The sequence below is a fragment of the Coffea arabica genome, chromosome 9c, assembly GCF_036785885.1.
Source record: "Coffea arabica cultivar ET-39 chromosome 9c, Coffea Arabica ET-39 HiFi, whole genome shotgun sequence".
Lineage (NCBI taxonomy): Eukaryota > Viridiplantae > Streptophyta > Magnoliopsida > Gentianales > Rubiaceae > Coffea > Coffea arabica.
Genome location: NC_092326.1, coordinates 34008521 through 34029484, shown reverse-complemented (window position 1 = coordinate 34029484; position 20964 = coordinate 34008521). Strand labels below are relative to the sequence as shown.

Below are 20964 nucleotides of genomic sequence, written 5' to 3'. Positions count from 1 at the left end.
CAAATTGTAATTTATATCTGAAATTTCTACTCGCCATTTTTAGGACTAATAGTTTCAAATTGTCTTGTGATTGTTTTAAAATTTGAAAGTGTCAATCACTTACTTCTTTTTATCATACTTTTTCTTTGTTTATTTTTATGTCCAAATTTAATTCGATATAAATACTCGACAATGTTTAAAATTAAATCTCTTATTTGTTTTCAATTTTTGAGTAAAAAGAATGAACATGAGTGAAAAACTAACAATTTTTTTAAATTCATGTATTTATTTATTTAATTTAACCTGAACAGTATGAACAACATGTAATATATTTCTATTTAATTTCGCCTAAATAAGGTAATTGTAATTGTACACATGTTATTTGTATTGTTTAGGTAAAATTAGATAGATACGTACATGAATTAAAAAAATTAGGGAAAATCGTTCAAAACGTCTCTCATATTTTGTAAAATAACTTTTTTCGTCCCTCACTTTTAAAAGTGTATTTTTACGTCTCTTACAAATTCACTTTGATCAAATTTGGTCCCTACCTAGATTTTCGACTAATTTTTTGCCTGAATTTATCACGTGCCTTGTATGTGATCATTTTTTAAGGGTAAAATTGTCAAATTAAAATTTAAATAATTTGATCTATAGTTCTTTACATTTCACAAAATGAATTGTTTCATCCCTTACATTTTACAAAATAAATTTTTTAATCATCACATTTGACAAAATGAATTTTTTCATCCCTCATTAACCATGTGTATAAATAGTTTTTTTAACTCCATGTATATATCTATTTGATTTCACCTGAACAATACGAATATTATATAATATATCTCTATTTGGTTTCACCTAAACAGACTAATTATAATTATATATGTACTATTCAATAGATATATACATGGGTTTAAATCTAATAATTGTGTTTTAAACCCATATATATATATCTATTCAATAGATATATACATGGGTTTAAATCTAATAATTGTGTTTTAAACCCATATATATATATATATATATATATGATTTTACCATTTGAATCTCTTCAATATTTGTAACATTTCTCTTTTGGTAATAATTCATTTATTGAGTTGTATTATAAGGTCATCTAATTAATTGGTCTTATTTCGAATTCTATAGTCATCTTAACAAATTACAGTTTAAATCTGAAATTTTTACTCGCTGCAATAGTTGAATTTCTTACCTTGTAATTGTCTTAAAATTTGAAAGTGTCAATCACTTACTTCTTTTTGTCATACTTTTCTCTTGTTTATTTTTTCTGTTCAAATTTAATTCGATATAAACACTTGATAATGTTTAGGATTAAATGTCTTCTCTATTTTCAATTTTCGAGTAAAAGGAAATGAAAATGAGTGAAAAACTTATAATTTTTTTAACCTCCTGTATATATCTATTTAATTTCACCTAAACAGTATATTTAGACAAAATCAAATAGAGATATATTATATGCTATTCGTATTATTTAGGTGAAATCAAATATATATATATATATATATGAGTTAAAAAAAAGTTATTTCTACACATGATCAATAAGGGATGAAAAAATTTATTTTGTAAAATATAAAGATGAAAAAATTCGTTTTGTGAAATATGAGGGACGAAATAATTCATTTTGTGAAATGTGAGGGACAAAAAGGTTATTTTATGAAATATGAGGGATTATGGATCGAATTATGTAAATTTTGATTTGACAATTTTACCTTTAAAAACTGATAACGTGCAAGGCACGCGGTGGATTCCGACAAAAAACTAATCGGAAACCTAGATAGGAACCAAATTTGATAAATGTGAATTTGTAAGGGACGTAAAAGTATACTTTTAAAAGTGAGAGACGAAAAAAGTCATTCTACAAAATGTGAGGGACGTTTTGAACGATTTTTCCAAAAAATTATTCATACACATGATTAATGAGGGATAAAAAAATTCATTTTGTAAAATGTGAGGGATGAAAAAATTCATTTTATAAAATGTGAGAAACTATTGATCGAATTATGTAAAATTTGATTTGAAAATTTTACCCTTCAACAATGATCATGTGTAAGTCATGTGATGAATTCCGATCAGAAACTAATCGGAAACCTAAATAGGGACTAAATTTGACCAATATAAATTTATAAGGGATGTAAAATTACACTTCTAAAAGTGAGGGATGAAAAAAGTTATTTTATCAAATGCGAGAGATTTTTTGAACGATCTTTCCTCTAATGAATGACTAGAATTGCTAGGATATAATTTTGATTTTTTTTTTCACTCTAACAAATGCTCCTATATGTGCAAAAAAAAAAAGATAGAGCAATAAATACAACAACTAATACAAAGTAAGAAAACAACCCATACGTAAGGATAATAATAGTAATCTAAATTAAGCTACAACTCTCGATAAGAGAATTAAATTTAGAACTTTCTAATTTACTTACCAACTTAAAATTATGGATTTTTTGTGATCAGTGGACACTATAAGTTAAGTATTGGGTGGTGATTAAATGTCAAGTGTTAATCTTTTTTTAAAGAGTGGAATTAACCTTGATAAGCCTAAATACAAAAGAAGCAACAATGCAAATAAGTTTCAGATAATAAGCATATCATCTAGATTAGGGTTGCCAACAAATTAAACCCCTTATGAGTTGATTTAGTCAAAACTCAACTTGAGTTTGGTTAATATCAAACTCGAATCGAGTTCAAGTTGACCAAATTGAGCCGTCAAACTCCAACCAACTATAGAAAAATTTAACTTATTAACTTGCGAGCTAACTTGTACATATATATATATATATATATATATATATATATATAACTCGAGTAGACTCGAACTCGAACTCAATTTGAGATCGAGTTTGAACTCGAGTATTACATTAAAAAATCGTCGAGTTTGAACTTGATGAAATTGAGTTGAGTCCAACTCAATTAAGCCGAAAGCTCGATTTAACTCATCTGTAGTCCTAATCTAGATAAACTGACTACTTACTGGTTGAAGAGGTTTCAGTCTAATGGTTAAAATTAAAATCCTAAAAAATAAATGTCTTGGATTCTAATCATCTGCTCCCTCCTTACTTTTTAAATCTCATCTCTCATCTACTGGAAAAAAATTTGTTTAAAAAAAAATTGACGACTCACTGAACCCGTTAAAAGCGTCCAATGTCAATATATGCATGTTTATGATTTTACAGAAAAGTGTAATCAAATTGTTCTGAGTGCTACAAAACAACAACGAGAAGAAAACCCTCCAGCCATTATACCACAAATCTCCACTATTCATTATGAATTCGATTACACAATTCAATTCTGATTTTGGACAGGTCGCAGAGGGTAAAACAGGATGGGAAAACTGTATTCAAGCAACTCCATAGTGGCTTGCCCTTGATATTCACTAGACAATTGTTGCCATAAAGCACGGCCCATATGTATTATACATAATAGTTATCAATGCGAGAGCCCATTGAGCTTGAGAAAGTACCCGAGAGCATTTCCCCAGGGGACCAGCAAACCAACAGAATTTGTGATGCAAAGTTCATCTTTTGCTTGCCATTTTGTTAGGCTTTTTTCCAGAAAAAATATTAGACACTTTAATGAGGCATTTAAATAATAGGTTTATCTGAACGCAAAACAAAGTCCAAAGGAATGAGAATATGGTGTGACTCCTTTTTTTTTTTTTCTTTTTTGCTTTTTCTTTCGGTGTAATTAGTTCCCTATTCATTTTATTTCTTTGGCTGAAAATATTTCAGAAATATAAATATCGGATTTATAGGGACATTTGTTACCAAGTATTGTTGAAGGAAACAGAAACTAACAAACACCCGTGTTGAAGGAAAATATCAAATGATTGTCCATTGGAAAATTAGTGTGAGGAAAATAGGAACTCGTTACAGGCAACAATATAAAGTGCTAGATACACAATATTTTATGTTCTTGAACACCCTAAAATGCTAGGTATTATATTCAATGCAGCATATCAGGTGATCGTGCCAGGATTTTAATGGTAAATGGGAGTTTTCGGTCTTTATCCACCGTAAATAATGGAGCAGTACTAGTGATATTTTTATGAATAACATTTTGTAAAATTGCTTGGTGAATTAAATTAATTGTCTAAATTCAAGAAATATGAATAAGGAAAGTATCATGAAGTAATGTGGTGAGCTGCGATCGATGTTTCGGTTTTGATATATACTAAATTTTTGGTATAGTGTGGAGTATATTTTTCACATTTTATAAGAAAAACAATACAAAAAAGCGGAAGGAATTAAAAAAAAAAAAACAAGAAAGACAAGTCCTCCATGCCAGTTCGTTTGGACAGCTGATTATTTTCTCAAATATATTTGCTTACATTATCATTACAATTTTCAATACACCTTTTTATCTTTCCAATTATCTTTTTATCTCATATACATCACATCACAAAAAGTGCTACAATAAAATATCTCAAATAACTTACAATCCAAACAAACTGTTGCCAACCCCTTCAGTCCTTGATATAACCAAATATGGGTATTACATAAAGCCAATTGATTGTAAATATAAAAAAAAAAATTCCTCTAACATAAAACAATTCAAAACTGTACACATTGGCTTGTAGTCACATCGTATCCGAAGCCTTATCTTTTATTCTTCTTGGAAAATTCAAGCAAGGCATTATTGTCACTTTCAAGCCCTGAATTAAAGTCATGTGAGCTGTGACCACTTCTGCGATTATTTTTCTACTGGATGACTAGGATCCGATAGCACTTCTCCAACCACTGGCCTTGAGTCTTGACTGACCCTTAAGCCTTAAGGGTCTGAAATCTGAATTGTAGGTACAAAAGAAATGGACACTTAAACTTGAGAATGGTCGTTGAGTAAGTCCAGTATGTTGCTGGAAAAAAGCTTTTTGAGCAACTACAAAAATTAGAGCCAAAAAACGATCAAATAACTGGGAAGGAGGCTAAGTAAGTACGCAATTATGTATCCTTATTCCTTTTTGAAGAAAAATGTATCCTTACTCCTATGAATAAAAACAGTAATACGACACCTGCTCACCAGTTTACCTGCTGGGCGAAAACATACCCGGGAAAGTAGCTGTATGAGGATAAGCTAAAAACAAGCAGAATCTCCGGCCACTCGCTCCAGCAGTCAAGTCAACACAGCTACCTCCGCTGTACCTCTTTCCACTCGCACTCCGCACCATTTCTGCTTTTACTAGTATTTCTCGTTTTACTTACTCAAAAGTCTAAGCAAGACTCATCCCCGCCAGCCCCGCATGATAAAACCATTAATCATCGAACCCATTTGTGTAACCGAAAAGAAAGGCCTCCTGAAACTGACAAAGTTTCCGGCTATAACTGTTACTGCTTTCAGCTGAATTCCATTACAAGTTGCACAAATGTCTGCATTCAGTGGTTTATTTGAGTGTAGTGATTCTGTCTTGTCTGTGTCCGTAGGCCCTTTTTAAGTGAGGATCGCGTGTACGATCATTGGCCTCATAGGTGACTGAACACAAGCCAAGGATGGCTAACAAGTTGATGCTGCTGATTTTTGTTGTGGGTTTTGCTTTGTGCGTGGAATCAAAGTATATGGTCTACAATACCAGTGCCAAAATTGTGCCTGACAAGCTTAATGTTCATTTAGTTCCTCATTCTCATGATGATGTTGGATGGCTCAAAACTGTTGATCAGTACTATGTTGGTTCCAATAATTCAATACAGGTTCCCCTCTTTGCATTTTTTAACTTGATTTATTGTAATTCAGTACTCTGCTGCTGCTGCTGCTGCTCTTCTTCTCTCTCTCTCTCTCTCTCTCTCTCTTATTGGTGACCACAATGTATGACTTATTATGCAGGGTGCTTGCGTGCAAAATGTGCTGGATTCTCTCATTCCGGCATTACTGGCGGATGAGAATCGAAAATTCATTTATGTTGAACAGGTTTAGTATTTGATATTGGCAATTCGTATGGAAAGTTTTGTGCTTTATACTTTGTGGTTATTTAGAGGGATCTCATACAAGGAAAATTGATGAAGTGGGGTTGATTGGACAGGCCTTCTTCCAGAGATGGTGGAGGGATCAGAGTCCTGCAATGCAGAAGATAGTCAGGCAACTAGTCGATGGCGGCCAACTAGAGTTCATGTATGGAGTTAATAGATCCAGACAGTACATTCTGAGCATTCTAAGAGTCAAGATATAGATAAGAAAGGAAATTGACTACCGACTAATGGTGTCAAATTTCTGTTTCGTTGAGTTCAGTAATGTTGTTGTTTAGGAAACTGTAACAAACATGTGATTTTTATTGGGATTATGGTTCTAAAGGATATATATTATCTTGTCCTTTGATGTAGAAATGGGGGCTGGTGTATGCATGATGAGGCAGCAACTCATTACATTGACATGATAGATCAGACAACATTAGGTCACAGATACATCAAGGAGCAGTTCAATGTGACTCCAAGGATTGGTTGGCAGATTGATCCATTTGGACATTCTGCAGTTCAGGCCTACCTTTTGGGGGCAGAGGTATTATTTTCTAATGGATTGCTGAATATGTGTAATAGTTGGTGTATAAATTATATTCAATGGTTGATTATTTGCCAAAAAAAATGTGGATTCTTTGTCGACCATTTTGTCTTCAAAGCTCAATGTGTATGATTGAGGTGAAAATTTGAAGAGAAATGGCCGGTCTTTGTATAGCTACATGTCCCAATTTGGGACAACTGATACAAAGCATATGTTGCAAATGGACTGACTCATGCTTTTTTGTTGGCTTAGCTTGGATTTGACTCTTTTTTCTTTGGACGCATTGACTATCAAGACAGAGCAAAACGGAAAGCTGAGAAGGCTCTTGAAGTTGTCTGGCAGGGTTCTAAGAGTTTGGGTTCTTCAGCACAGGTTAGTTGCAGTACTTTTTTAGTTCTCAAGCATTTTTATGACTGCCTATTTTATTGCTAGGGATTTAAATGGCAGTCTCTCTCTTTCTCTCACAGATATTTGCTGGTGCATTCCCAGAGAATTATGAACCCCCAAGTGGTTTTTACTTTGAAGTAAATGATGATTCTGATATCGTGCAGGTATCTATAGAGAAATAAGATAACTGGTTATTCAATATATGGTGAGTACAAGCAGATGATAATTTTCTTAAATAAACTGCAGGATGATATGAATTTGTTTGATTACAATGTTCAAGATCGTGTGAATGATTTTGTTGCTGCTGCTTTTTCACAGGCAAGTCATATTTTAGTTTTAGCTTTTATGCTACGAACTCCACTTGTTCTGAACTTTTGATGCTCATTGTGAACAATTTCATCTTTGTTGTCTTCCTACGACTCCAGATATAATTTGCTGTTGTAAAAATTTACTTGCATATTCAGTTGGGTATTTTTTTCTGATATAAAGAAGAAGAACTGCATGTAAATTTTGACTTGACATGATAAGTCAGCTATATATCCTGACTAAGGGAAAGGAAAATCTGTTTAGAGATACGATGGTAACAGTTGATTTGTCATTTTCTCAAAGGCATTTGCTACAATAGCTCATAATTTGTTGCTTAATTGTTTAGGTGATGTTTTATCAGAAAGAAGGAATTTTAATTCTTTGTTTCTTTGACAGGCTAATATTACTCGAACAAATCATGTCATGTGGACCATGGGAACAGATTTCAAGTATCAGTATGCTCGGACATGGTTTCGGAACATGGACAAGCTCATTCATTATGTCAATGAAGTCAGTCTCACTTTTAGTAAATCGGATTGGTCTATAACTCAAAGTCCTTGTGCTGAATGTCTGCTTTCTTTATAAATTGCACCAGCAAATCATCTATTAGTCGTTTCTCATTTTCATGATTTTTCAGATTGTTCAATGCGTTGATCTTTGAATGCACTTGTATGTAGGATGGCCGCGTCAATGCATTATATTCAACACCATCAATTTATACTGAGGCAAAATATGCTTCTAAAGAGTCCTGGCCTCTTAAAACTGATGATTATTTCCCGTGAGTCCAAGATTTGGGAGTTTACCTTTTTATTGCTGGCTAACAACTCTCTTGGTTTGCTGCCTGTCATTAATCTGGGAATTAATGCTGCTGCTCATCAGATATGCAGACCGCATTAATGCTTATTGGACTGGATATTTTACCAGCAGACCTGCAATTAAACGCTATGTTAGAATCTTGAGTGGGTACTATTTGGTAGGTCATCTGCTGTTTTATCTTAATTGATAGCTATGGAGCTGCTGCGTATGCAGTATTTCAGTTCTTTGTTCCTAATTAGACTCCTACACATTATCAGGCAGCTAGGCAACTCGAATTTTTCAAAGGAAGAAATGAAGCTGGACCAAGCACTGACTCATTGGGTGATGCATTAGGGATTGCTCAACATCATGATGCTGTCACTGGAACAGAACAGCAACATGTGGCAAATGACTATGCCAAACGTCTATCAATAGGTTACAAGGAGGTAAATTATACTCCAGATGATTGAAACTTTGATGTTTCTTTGATGGTTTGGGTGAACTCATTTTCCAGATGATTGGTACTAACTTAAGAACTATCAGGCTGAAGATGTGATTTCTACTTCACTCGCTTATATAGCACAATCATCATCAGAGTCTGGACTTAAATTACAACAGGTATCTATTGGAAGAGCTCTATCAATATTTGCTGATTATTAACTTTATTTCTTCCCAAGATATGATTTTCATCAGCACCTTGTCCATTAAAACTAAGCTGCGAATGCTTTTTGCTCTAATTCTAACATATAAGAATCTACCTAGTTTTTGACCTTTGTTCAAAAAAATCAATGCAGATACTAATCTAAATAGTGGCCTTTGGTTTTTGTCTGGTACGGGAATGCCTATCTGTTCCATAGACTTCTGTTTTTTGGACAGATATAAGATGTATCTCAACAATTGTATTGAATTGTTTAGCTTCTGCCTTTGGAATTTATTTATTTGGTTTTTTTACAAGGTTACATTTTTTTTCTTGAAAGATCACTTAAAAATAAAATGTCTAACTGAAATCAATATTTTCTGATTGCTTTACAATACGCATGGTGTTTATGGAAGGATCTTCATTTTTGAAGTTTGAAGTTCATTAATCCTTATTACTAAACCAGGCAATGATTTCTTTTTTCCTTTCCTCTCTCCTACAAGTAATACTTGTTTCCTTTTTGTTTCGGAGGTTGGTTAGACATTGTTGTTGTTTGTTCATCATGTGCGCTTTCTATTTGTGGTGATGACTTCATGCAAGAATGTCTATTTACCATGGACTATCTCTGTTAGATCAAATCTAAGATAAACTATACCTTCTCCCTTTTTATTCTTGAGTATCAAGCTGACTGGTTTTGTATTAATTTGATTGTAACATGTCATTTTCCTTCTTTTACCAGTGCCCACTTCTGAACATAAGTTATTGTCCTCCATCTGAAGTTAATTTATCTCCTGGGAAAAAATTAGTAAGTGAATCTTTCTAGAATGCTTTCTATCTTTTTGTATGAGTTTCTCTATTTCCCTTATTAGTAACTGGCATGAGATAGGCCATCTAAGATACTGTCTATTTGTAGGTGGTCGTGATCTATAACTCCTTGGGGTGGAAAAGATCCGAGATTGTGAAAATTCCTGTGAGTATGCATTAGATATTTTATTTACCGTCCTTATCTAGCTTTTTGCCCCATTTATTACTGGTAACTATTTCTCTTAACTGGAAACAAATATCCTTTTAGTGTTATCATTCAACTGACATAACTTTTCCATTGAACAAGTTTGCTTCTATTGCATTTTGAATTTTGACTTCGATGAGCTTGAAGACAAGTATGCACAAAGTATAAGTAAATAAATCATTTTGAAAACTGGATATCTAAAAACATGTGGGTACATGAAGTCAAGGAAAAAGGTAAAGAAGCTAATCTATCTAACCTGCAGTGCGAGCTTTGGATTTGCAAGGAATATAGCCGTTTCTTTTTCATTATGCTAACTGAATTGTCGAGAAGATTGTAGTTTGCTTGTTACAGATCTTTGTCTCCTTGTGCTGACCCTTAATACATTTATTTGAATATCTCTTGTATAAGAAATACTCAGTGGCACATGAGACTATCCTGAAGCAATTCACAGAAGGTCAACTGAGGCATGAACAGCAAGTTTCTCTTACTTTATCCTGGACAGCGATTATCCTACGATATTTTTTCTTGTCATGTTATACGCTATTACAGTTGGTCCATGTTTTTAACATTGCTCTGCTAACTGTCTCTCTCATTGTATATTCAAGCAAGACTTCCTTTTCCAAAGAATCTGCAACTTTGCCTGGTATCTACATGCATTATTGTATATGGACATCTTTTCTGTTTCTTTTTGCTTTTAGTCCTACATGGTTGTCAGGTTAGCTGTGAGTAACTTCTGATGTTGCAAAACATTAGGCAACTAAGTTTTCTGCTGTTTTTGAATTCCCAATCTTTTGTCATAAACTCGCCACAGGTTGTCAGCGCGAATGTCATTGTTCAAGATTCCACTGGAAAAGAAATCGAATCACAGATCCTTCCTGTAGTTGATGCTGCAATGGCCCTACGGGAATTTTATGCAACTGCAAATGTTGGAAAATCCCCTGTAGGAGGCCCCCTATATTGGCTTGCTTTCAAAGTGGTGGTTCCTCCTCTAGGTTTTAGCACATACACTGTCACTAGTGGTAAAAGAGCAGGTTAACCATCTGATTGCGTCTCTTGAAAGTTTTTTGTGACTTGTTATTCAGCATATTAATCTCCAAATTTCTTCTTGTTCAATATTCCATTTTTTGTCACCTGTTGTAAGCGCAGCTACTACTTCAGTAAGGGAGAAGTTCTACAGATCTGATGGGAATCAAAATGATGCTATTGAAGTAGGGCCTGGGAATTTGAAGCTTGTATACTCTGGAAGTGACGGAAAACTGACTGGATATATTAATGGCAAAAACATGGTAAATATTTTTCTTTTATGTAATATATCCGCCCCTTATGCATACTACACTATGAAGGCACACCTAAATAGAGGGCAAGCTTTTTCTTTGCTAGCATCCCTCTATTTTCCCCTCTCTCCTTTCTACAAACCATCATAAATTTGTAAGAACAGCTGTATGCAAAGGATGTTGTGATTTTTACGACATTTTTTTCCTTTAATCATCTTCTTCAAACTTTAAAATTGAGTTAAATTAACATCAATTTTACTAACTGATTTCTTTCTAACAAGGTCAAGTCCTCTCTAGAGCAATCTTATAGTTATTATGTTGGAGATGATGGTACTAAGGATGTTGCACCTGTGGTGCCTCAGGTATTATACCTTTTAACTTGTGTAGTTTCCTTAACTTGTTATAGTTGTCTTAAACTTTAATGTTTCTTTCCACATGAAAACTAGTTTTATCTTAAAGATCTGTTATTCTTTTTCTCCCCTATTTCTGTTTATGTGTTGTCTTCAGCTCAAGATTATGCCAACAGTGCCTAACTTTTACTCTTGAATCTTGAAGGCTTCTGGAGCATATGTTTTCCGGCCTAACTCCACATTTCCCATCCAGTCTCAAGAAAAGGTACAAAAATCATGTCAAAAGTTTAACCAATATGATCCCTCATTGCCTCTAATAAAATAAAAATAAAGTTTTATTTTATTTTATTTATTTTTTTGATGTAACAGATACCAATTACAGTTCTTAGGGGACCGCTCTTTGATGAAGTTCATCAGAGTGTAACTTCGTGGATATATCAGGTTATTGTGCAACTAATTGATATTTAAGCCTCTTATTCATGTTCCCTTATGTCCACTTCCCCCCCCCCCCCCCCCCCCTTTCCTCCATCAGATTTCTTGTATCATATTAAGTCTATTCCAGTGGCAAGCTATAAATTACTCTGAATTGTGACATGCTATGAATTTTTCAAGAGCTCTAGAAGAATACCATGAGAAGCGTTATGAAAGATTGTCTTATTCATCAATTCTTGCGCTCACTGACACTCATCTCCCTGCTCCTTAGTACCGTCTCTATAGTGGACACACAATAAAGCACTATTGTTTTGCAGAGTTTTTATTTTGTCACTAGTGTATGCAACATGTCATTTGTCAGATTACACGAGTCTACAAGGAAAAGCAGCATGCTGAGGTTGAGTTCATTGTAAGTTGTCAATTTAGTGCATTCTTGGATAGAAATCTTTTGGGGTATTTCAGTAGATGAAGTTTCAATTTCAGCTGTGGCTCCTAATCAAGATTTATTTATTCCAGGTTGGCCCCATACCCATTAATGATGGACTTGGCAAAGAGGTAGTAACACAACTTACCACCACCATCAAGAACAATAAAACATTCTATACAGATTCTAATGGTCGAGATTTCCTTGAACGGGTTTGTAACATAATCCTTTTCTTGTGCATCAAGTTTTATTTCCCCCAAGTATGGCACTTTTCTGACGTTTAATTCGTTTTTTTTTTTTTGGGTAAAGCTTATTAGATGTTCAAAACTTTTGGATGTTAAAAGGTACATTTATATTGTTATATTAACTTTGTTTGCAGATTCGGGACTACAGATCTGACTGGAACCTTCAAGTGAACCAGCCTGTGGCAGGAAACTATTACCCAGTATGTTTGTGTTATACTTAATAAATGACTCTTAAACCTTGGGTTGCATGAGAAGTGTTTCACTATATCCAAAAATTCCTATCTTAAAACAAACTATTGAACCGCTCTTAACAGAAATATGGGGTCTGCTGTGGAAATAGAGCTAATATCTCACAGGAAAGTTTTTTATTCTTAATTTCAATCACCCTGCAGTTTCAAAGGTTTGACAAAAGCTGCTCTTAAATTTCGGAGTTGTTGGTAACATATGAGCTAATCAGTTGGTTAATGACGAATTACTAAAGCAAAATTTTCATCATGAGTAGCTCTTCTTAGTCACGTTTGTGTTGCTTTTGACATACCTAGCGGGTTGGAGAAACTTATGCACAAAGATGTTAATTTACAAGACCTGAACATTGCAGTTCCTTTTCTTCGGGGCTTAACTTATCTTCTTCATTTTACAGTTAAGTCACCTGATTTGTCCCTAATTATGAGAGTTTCTTGCTTTTTGATTCTGGGTCGCTAGGTATGCCCATTGCCCAGTATCCTAGTGTGACTTGAATGAATACCCGTGGAATTCTGTTAGCGATTGTTGTCTGGAATTGAACTTTAGCTACAGAAAATATTGATTGAGTATGTCTTTGATAAAAATAAAACAAATACTGCACGAGTATGTGGGTATCTTGGAGATTTTCTTTTACTTATTTCTATTCTATCATTTCGATTTTTCAGTACTAATTTTGTGTTTTACCCAACAGTCAAGCCAGTTACACGAAAACTTGGGATTGGAAATTTTGTACTTCTCAATTAAAGTAATTAAGAAGGATTAACTGAAAACCCAGAGTGGGAAGGGTGTAGGGAGAGGCGCGAGGGTTAAAAAAATAAAAATTGATCCATTTTAAGTGCAACCCGACTAGTATCCATATTTCCTATTTTCTGGTTTGGGACAGGGTGATAATCCATTTTAAGTGTGACTTTTAAGGATTGGTGACGAAAAGAGTGTCCACTTCAATGATTTTTTCCTACGCTAAGCAACTTTTTTCTTCTCTTACCTTAGATATGCCATGACCTTTTAACTTGTATATTTAGCTGCACCATTCATTGCAGTTTTCAGGTCAATTAGAGAGGGAAGGTTTAAGGTTATATATAGGATATTGGTTATGCACTAGTAAATGGATTCAAACAGTGGCTTTTTCATCTTTCAGATCAATCTTGGAATTTATATGAAAGATAAGGACACCGAGTTCTCAATCTTGGTTGATAGATCTGTTGGAGGATCTAGCATTTTTGATGGGCAATTGGAACTGATGCTTCACAGGTTTACTCCATGTTTTTGCATCCTCTTCCCCTGCTCTAAGTCTTGCCATTTCTTTTCCTTTTCTTTTCCTCCTGGTGTTCTGATTATGGGGTTAATTTAATAAAGTTAATGTTAGGGTGACTTGTGCACTTTTATTTATTTGTGGGTTACAGGAGACTGCTTGTTGATGATAGTAGAGGCGTTGCAGAGGCATTAAATGAAACAGTCTGTATTCCTAGTGCATGCAAAGGGCTAACCGTAAGATAGCAAACACTTTCAAATTCCTCGTTCTCTAGTTGTCTTATATAATTGTTTCTGCTTGCTATTGCTACTTTGACAAATGGAGCTAGTGTGGTTGTAATCAGAATTTGGCATCCAAAAAATCCTAGTTTATCTTAATTCTTCGCTTCTAGTATGTGTTTCTAATTTCCAGAATGCATGAGTTCTAAACCAACTGGTGATTTATGGTAAAGGCTTTATATAATGTAAAGAAGCGAAAATGAATTCTTCTCATTTCATAAGTTCACATAATTCTGTTAGTGCTAATAACACGTCTCTCAGGAGATATACTCCTGAGAGGGAGCTAAGTGGCGTCGATCATTTGGACAGGAGATATACTCTCCACTTCTTCTAGCCTTCAGCGAGCAGGTATGGGAAAGACCTCAAGCGATCTTATTGCCATTGTGTGAATATTACTATATTCTTACATGATTTTCATATAACACAGGACGGAGATGAGATGACCAATTTTAAAGTTCCAACCTTTACAGGAATTGATCCTTCCTATAGTTTACCTGATAATGTGGCATTGATAACTCTCCAGGTATGTTTTGGAATCTAACACGGTACCCTTCAAGCTCCTTCGAATTTTACCATCTTCTTGTCCAAATTAATGAGTTCATCATATTTTTGTCCGTGTGGTTTATAGGAGCTTGCAAATGGAGAAGTTTTAATTCGCTTGGCTCATTTATACGAGGTTCTTTTTTCTTTTACATTTATATAGATATTGTTTCATTTTTCTGTTGTGGCCATGTTATATCTTAAGCCACCGATCATACTACAGTGGTGGAAATTTAATGCCCCACACACTTACTTTGTCTGTACTAGGTTGGAGAAGACAAGGACCTATCAGTACCAGCAAGGGTGGAGTTGAAAAAGTTATTTCCCAATAAACAGGTTGAGCACGCTGCTTTGGATTCTCATCACTTATATATGAGTAAAACTTTGCATTGGTTAATCACTAATCGTTCCTCGTGAACTTCCTGCAGATTATTCAAATTACAGAAACAAGCTTATCTGCTAACCAGAAGAGGGAAGACATGGCAAAAGAAAAGACTAGTTTGGTCAGCAGAAGGTTCAACTCATAAATCCCAAAGGGTTTCAAGAGGGGGACCTGTTGATCCCATTAAGTTGGTGGTCGAGCTAGCTCCAATGGAAATCCGCACCTTCTTGATCAACTTCAGCAAAAAGTTGTCAACTCTGTGAACTGCAGAACTTTGGTAATGTCCCATTTTAACAACGCTGAATTGTTTTTCCTTCGCATTGATCTTTGAATTGGTTGGCATTTTTTTTAGGTACAAAAAAGCATGATGACCAGAGTGTATTCTAGTGTTTTGCTTCAGTAAAGACTGTTATGGGAATAAGCGGCAACCCAAGACTCTCTTTTGAAGTTTTGCTGGAATCAGTCAGCAATAATGAAGCGAAGAGGCAGGCAAATTGTGCTGCTGCTTTCTTTTTGGGTCTTTTGGCCTTCTTTTGTGAAGTTGTCATCAGAATAATAGCGCATTAGGAATAATTTAGGTCCCATGTTTAAGATGTACTATATGCAGAAATCGGCTGATATAGATTTGCACCATGTTTTAATTTATGAATTATTATGCGATAATTGTCTGAACCGTTTGGCTAATTATAATCAGTAAGGCAAAGTTTTCATCAACCTTGGAATAAAAAAATTTAGGTAAAAAGCAACATGGATCCGGAAAAAATATTTGACATTATTGTGTTTTTAAATGTAGAGAAAAAAAATTGTCCTTGGTTTAATGTGTACATGTAGTGATTGAAATGATGTATCCTCTAAAGGTTTCTTTAATATCATTTTTAACTCTTGCACCAAATTTTGTTCAATCTTAAAAAAAGGAAATGATTAAACTAAGCAGGGCATTAAAATGGTAACACTTTTTTTTTTTTTCTGATAAAATAGAAAATAGTAATACATATTGTTAATGGGTTTTGTTCAGGGGAAACCTCTCAATCACAAAATCCCAAGAACAAAAAAAAAAAAGGGTGAGATTTTTTTTAATTAAAAAAATCAAGCTCACTTAAAGATTAAAAAAAAAAGTTCACTTAAAGATTTTTTTTTTTAATAAAAAAGTCTTGATTGAAAATCTCAAAAACAAAAAGAGAACTCCAAAAAAATAAATAAACAAAAAGTTGAACTGGATTTTCAAGAAATCGATTTCACTTGAATCAAATACAAAAGAAAATGGTACAACGTTACGAGGAATGGCAAACCGTTGTCCGGAGGAAAATGGCAAAACGTCGGGTCCGTCTTCTTCTTCTTCCCACCAAATTCCGTTCTATCCGGCAATGCAAATTCCTCTGTTCCCTCCCTTCCGCCCGGCCTCTCCACAATGAAACTGCCGCCGTCGCGGCCCCTGCTGCGAATGAAGCTGCCCACGCAACCGACGAAAATCTCCAGCAACACCTTCGAAAGCTTCGAATATTACTGCAACAGAATCGCACCGAAACTGCGAAGAGACTCCTCAGCACTCTCATTCGCTCCAATTCAGCTTCTCAACTCTACACCCTCTATTCCCTATCCTCGCCTCCTCCTACAAAACCCATCTTTTCTAGCTTTCTTTTATCGTTTTATGCCGAGTTAAAGCTCCCCGACGAGGCCACTGAGGTCTATGATTTTATCAAAAGAGACGGCAACTTTCCTTCTCTTTACGCTTTTAACCTGTTTCTTGAATCATTGGTTAGTTCTAGGCAGTATAATAAGACCCTGGAAGTGTTTTTAGATGCTGTAAATTCCGGTATTCGAGTTGATAAGTTTAGCTGTGGTAAGGCCATACAATCGGCTGTGAAGTTGGGGGATTTGGAGGGAGCTGTGGAGCAAATGCGGCGCATGAGAAAATGTGGAATAAAGCCTAATGGGTTTGTTTATAATGTTGTGATCGGGGGTTTGAGTAAAGAAGGGAGAGTGGCGGATGCGCGGACACTGTTTGACGAAATGGTTGATAGAAGAGTGTTGCCGAATAGGGTGACTTACAATACTCTCATTGATGGATATTGTAAAGCAGGGGACTTGGAGGAGGCGTTTAATGTGAGGGAGAGGATGAAAAATGATAACGTGGAGGCTAATGTTGTCACATATAATACGTTGCTTGGTGGGCTTTGTAGGGCGGCAAGGATGGAGGAGGCAGGAAGAGTATTAGAGGAAATGAAGGTTCATGGGTTTGTTCCAGATGCATTCACGTATAGCATACTGTTTGATGGGCATTTGAGGTCTGGAAATGCAGATGCTTCATTGGCTTTGTATGAAGATGCTGATCGTAGAGGGGTGCAGTTGAATGAGTGTGCTTATGGCGTTTTGGTTAATGGATTGTGTAAGGAAGGGAAAATGGATAAGGCCGAGGAATTAATGAAGCATTTGATGGAAAATGGGGTTGTTCCCACGAAGGTAATGTTTAATGCTATGGTTGATGGGTACTGCAGAGAAGGCAACAAAGAAAAGGTGCTTTTAACAATTGGAGAAATGGAAAATTTTGGGTTGAGGCCTGATTGCATCACATTTAATACAGTGATCAACATGTTTTGCAGAGCATCCGAGATAGATAATGCAAATGAATGGATTAAGAAGATGACTGAGAAGGGAATTAGCCCCAATCTAGAGACATATAACACCCTGATTCAGGGCTATGGGCGAAATTGTCAGTTTGAGAGGTGTTTTCAGATTCTTGAGGAAATGAAAGACAATCAAATAAATCCCAACGTTGTTACTTGTGGTTCTTTAGTAAACTCCTTATGCAAGGATGGTAGGCATCTGGAAGCTGAAGTGATACTCAGGGATATGATATGTAGAGGGGTTCTGCCAAATGCTCAAATTTACAATGTACTCATAGATGAGCATTGTAGAAGAGGAAACATAAAAGATGCATTTAGTTTACTCGATGAAATGTTGAAAAGTGAACTCCCTCCAACTCTAGTGACATACAACACACTCATTAGCGGGCTCTGCAAAAGAGGGAGGGTTACAGAAGCTGAAGAGTTGGCTTTGAAAATCATAAGCATCGGTCTGCATCCTGATGTCATCACATATAATTCCTTAATATCAGGATATTCCAAGGCAGGGAACACCTGGAAGTGTTTTGAGTTATATGAAAAGATGAAAGCATCAGGTGTTAAACCTACCTTGAGCACATATCATCCTCTAATTGCACAATGTAAAGCAGAAAAACAGGGACAGATGCTACTGGAGAAAATTGTTCAAGAAATGTCTGACATAAACCTGATTCCTGATCGAGTCCTATACAATGAGCTTCTTCATTGTTATGTAAATCATGGAAAAGTCCAAAAAGCATTTTCTCTGCAGAGTGAAATGGTAGAAAGAGGGATTCCTCCTGATAGGATGACCTTCAATGTCTTGATATTGGGTAGTTTCAAGGAGTGCGAGGTTGAAAAGGCCAAGGATCTTTTTGATGGCATGAGGGCTGGAGGATTGATTCCTAATGCTGATACATATAACACACTCATTGCAGGACACTGCAAACTAAAGGATTTTGTTGGAGCATATATCTGGTACAGGGCAATGCTTGAATGTGGTCTTTACCCAACTAACACTGTTTGTATTGAGCTTCTCGCAGGCCTCAGAGAGGAAGGAAAATTGGAAGAGATCCGGATAATTTGCTCTGAGATGAGTGTTAAAGGATTGAATGAGTGGAGCATGAGTGAGGACTTTCCTGCTGCTACTGAAGTGTAATATAGGAATGCTCTGCGCCGCTCCATCTTTTTGAATCAAGTATTAGAGAAGGAACCAATTATGCAGATCGTCATGATTGTGATGCTCTCATCTACAAGTTCTCAAGGGTAATTAACTACATTTTTAGATTAGTTATCTGCTGTCAAATTTGTCCAATCGAGATCAGATTGCAGGAAGTTGGATAGGTTGAGTACCTGTCATGTTTCTTTACAATTAGTATGATACCTCCTGTTACTGTACCTGACTTTTATACAAATAAGTATTCACTCCATTGCTTGCAGACTGCATGGGCCCTTTTAGGGTTGACATGCCCCATTGGATGTTTCAATTGACATGCCCCATTGGATGTTTCAAGATATTTACATACTGCAGTTTAAAATGTTCTCCCAAATAAATTAGATGCAGTTATAGGATTGAGGTGAAAGATTATAGGTACATTATCATGAAAATAGCTGTTTAAAGACTGAGAATAGTCAATTAATTACTTCTTCAGATAAATTTAAAGTGTCACATCCTGGATGTTGTGTTTGCATTATTCTTTAAGAATTGTTGACTAATTTTGGTTTCCATCATTTTTAATTTTTCAGAGGATGCTGAACTCACTCCTTGGAGGCTGAGCTGGAGAATATACTGGACTAATCAATTTGTGGCAACATAGCAAATGGACACTGTACTTGGTTGGCTTTCTACTTAATATCCAGGTTATCTTGTGAGATTTTTGTTGACATATACACAGGTTTCCTTTACATATTAGACATGTTATAGTCCATTGAAAATGAACAGAGTGTCAGCAAATTGCTGACTAGCCATGGCTTTTTAGGTTGTCATTGATGATGCTTAAACCTGTGAATTTCTATGCAGCCAGAGAAGTCTTACTCAACACAGGAACTTTGCCATCTTCTAGGAACTGTAATTGTGAAGAAGGCACGGGTGCAATCTATATTGGGTGGGTCCTACTGTCATAGGTATGGTAAATACTAGAAAATTTTTTGTTACTTTCTATACGAATGTCACATGTGCACACAGTGTGTAAACAAACTACTGACTCGAATTATTGGCTCTGCATGACTTTAATAGTCATTTTCCCATTTACTAGCAGGGTCAAGCTCTATTACTACATGTTTGAGAGACCTCATATGTAGGTGATATGCTAGAGCAAGGCATCCCCAAAATATGCAAGTGAGAATTAGTTCACTGTGAGGATTTGGAGCTTTTCAGGGTGGTTTTTTTTTCCAATTGGATGAAGGTATATTTGCCTTCTGTAATTTGCAAAAGTTTGAAGGGATTTTTTTAATTGCTGGGAAGGAGCACATTCAGCTTGCTTGCAATTTACGATGACTAATATGTAAGGATAGAACAAAGCAGAGTTCAGTGAATCCAGATTAGATATTGACAAGGTTGCACATAAAGCCACTCAGGAACAGTGAGAAAACAACACGAGGAGTTGAGCGTAGTGGAAATGGAACATATTGAGGTTTGCATCAAGATGAACTCTGCTGCAACAATCTGTCCAATTAAGAACAAGTTAGGATATGGGACAATTGCAAGTAACTGGCCTGGGGAGATTGTAGCAAGCTGGGCAACATCAGAAGCAAGTGAAGGCAGCAAGGATGCTGCAGAAGCTGAAGCTAGCAAATATGATTAACCAAAGCCATTAGTTTACAATTACTAATCTGATGCTAAAGCTGCAAATATAGCCAAAGATATATTGGTCTTGAGCCCTTTGTTTTGTATGTGGTTCTTTTCTCAGATTAACTTGCAAGGAAATGATACTGGTAGCAAATTGGCAAAATTTGCCATTGGAGGGATAGAAAACATTACCGTGTCTTTGTAAAGTAGCACAGTGTGGAACTTGGAAGTGGGTAGTACCCATTATATTGTGAAACTAAGGATACTCTTGGAAGTGTTAAGGTTTGCTATGGGTCCTAATTTTTATGTCATCACCAGCTTCAAACATTTTGAAACTCTTAGGTTTTAACAGAAACTACAAAGTTAAGAAAAAAAAATAACTCCACAGAGCAATGGAAAGTAGTAATGCAGAAAAAATCCCTTAAAACCCAACAAGATAAATAAATAAATAAAAGGCAAAATCGTCCAAAACGTCCCTCACATTTTGTAAAATGACTTTTTTCGTCCCTCACTTTTAAAAGTGTAATTTTATGTCTCTT

General features: G+C 35.4%; 2 protein-coding genes across 3 annotated transcripts; both read left to right on the top strand.

The window, feature by feature from the left end:
• The first annotated feature begins 4958 nt into the window (after positions 1-4958).
• LOC140014274 (probable alpha-mannosidase At5g13980) lies at positions 4959-14794 on the top strand. The gene is made up of 27 exons (XM_072064745.1): positions 4959-5681; positions 5815-5898; positions 6011-6099; positions 6309-6483; positions 6736-6855; positions 6951-7034; positions 7117-7188; positions 7573-7686; positions 7854-7954; positions 8056-8149; positions 8250-8417; positions 8515-8589; positions 9348-9413; positions 9522-9578; positions 10429-10648; positions 10764-10903; positions 11173-11253; positions 11447-11506; positions 11611-11682; positions 12035-12082; positions 12190-12309; positions 12477-12542; positions 13724-13836; positions 13989-14073; positions 14377-14463; positions 14543-14638; positions 14744-14794. Exons 1-25 carry the CDS (start codon positions 5484-5486, stop codon positions 14389-14391), a joined length of 2517 nt encoding a protein of 838 aa, XP_071920846.1. The 5' UTR covers positions 4959-5483; the 3' UTR covers positions 14392-14463; positions 14543-14638; positions 14744-14794.
• A 1448-nt stretch (positions 14795-16242) lies between these two features.
• Positions 16243-20736, top strand: LOC113720337 (uncharacterized). 2 transcript variants are annotated; one of them, XM_027245238.2, is made up of 4 exons: positions 16243-18903; positions 19384-19497; positions 19658-19761; positions 19896-20736. In XM_027245238.2, the coding sequence occupies exon 1, from the start codon at positions 16298-16300 to the stop codon at positions 18794-18796; it is 2499 nt and encodes an 832-aa protein (XP_027101039.1). In that variant the 5' UTR covers positions 16243-16297; the 3' UTR covers positions 18797-18903; positions 19384-19497; positions 19658-19761; positions 19896-20736. The 2 variants fall into 2 exon arrangements, with proteins under 2 accessions (XP_027101039.1, XP_027101040.1); XM_027245239.2 differs by having other exon boundaries at positions 19874-20736.
• The last annotated feature ends 228 nt before the right edge of the window (positions 20737-20964 follow it).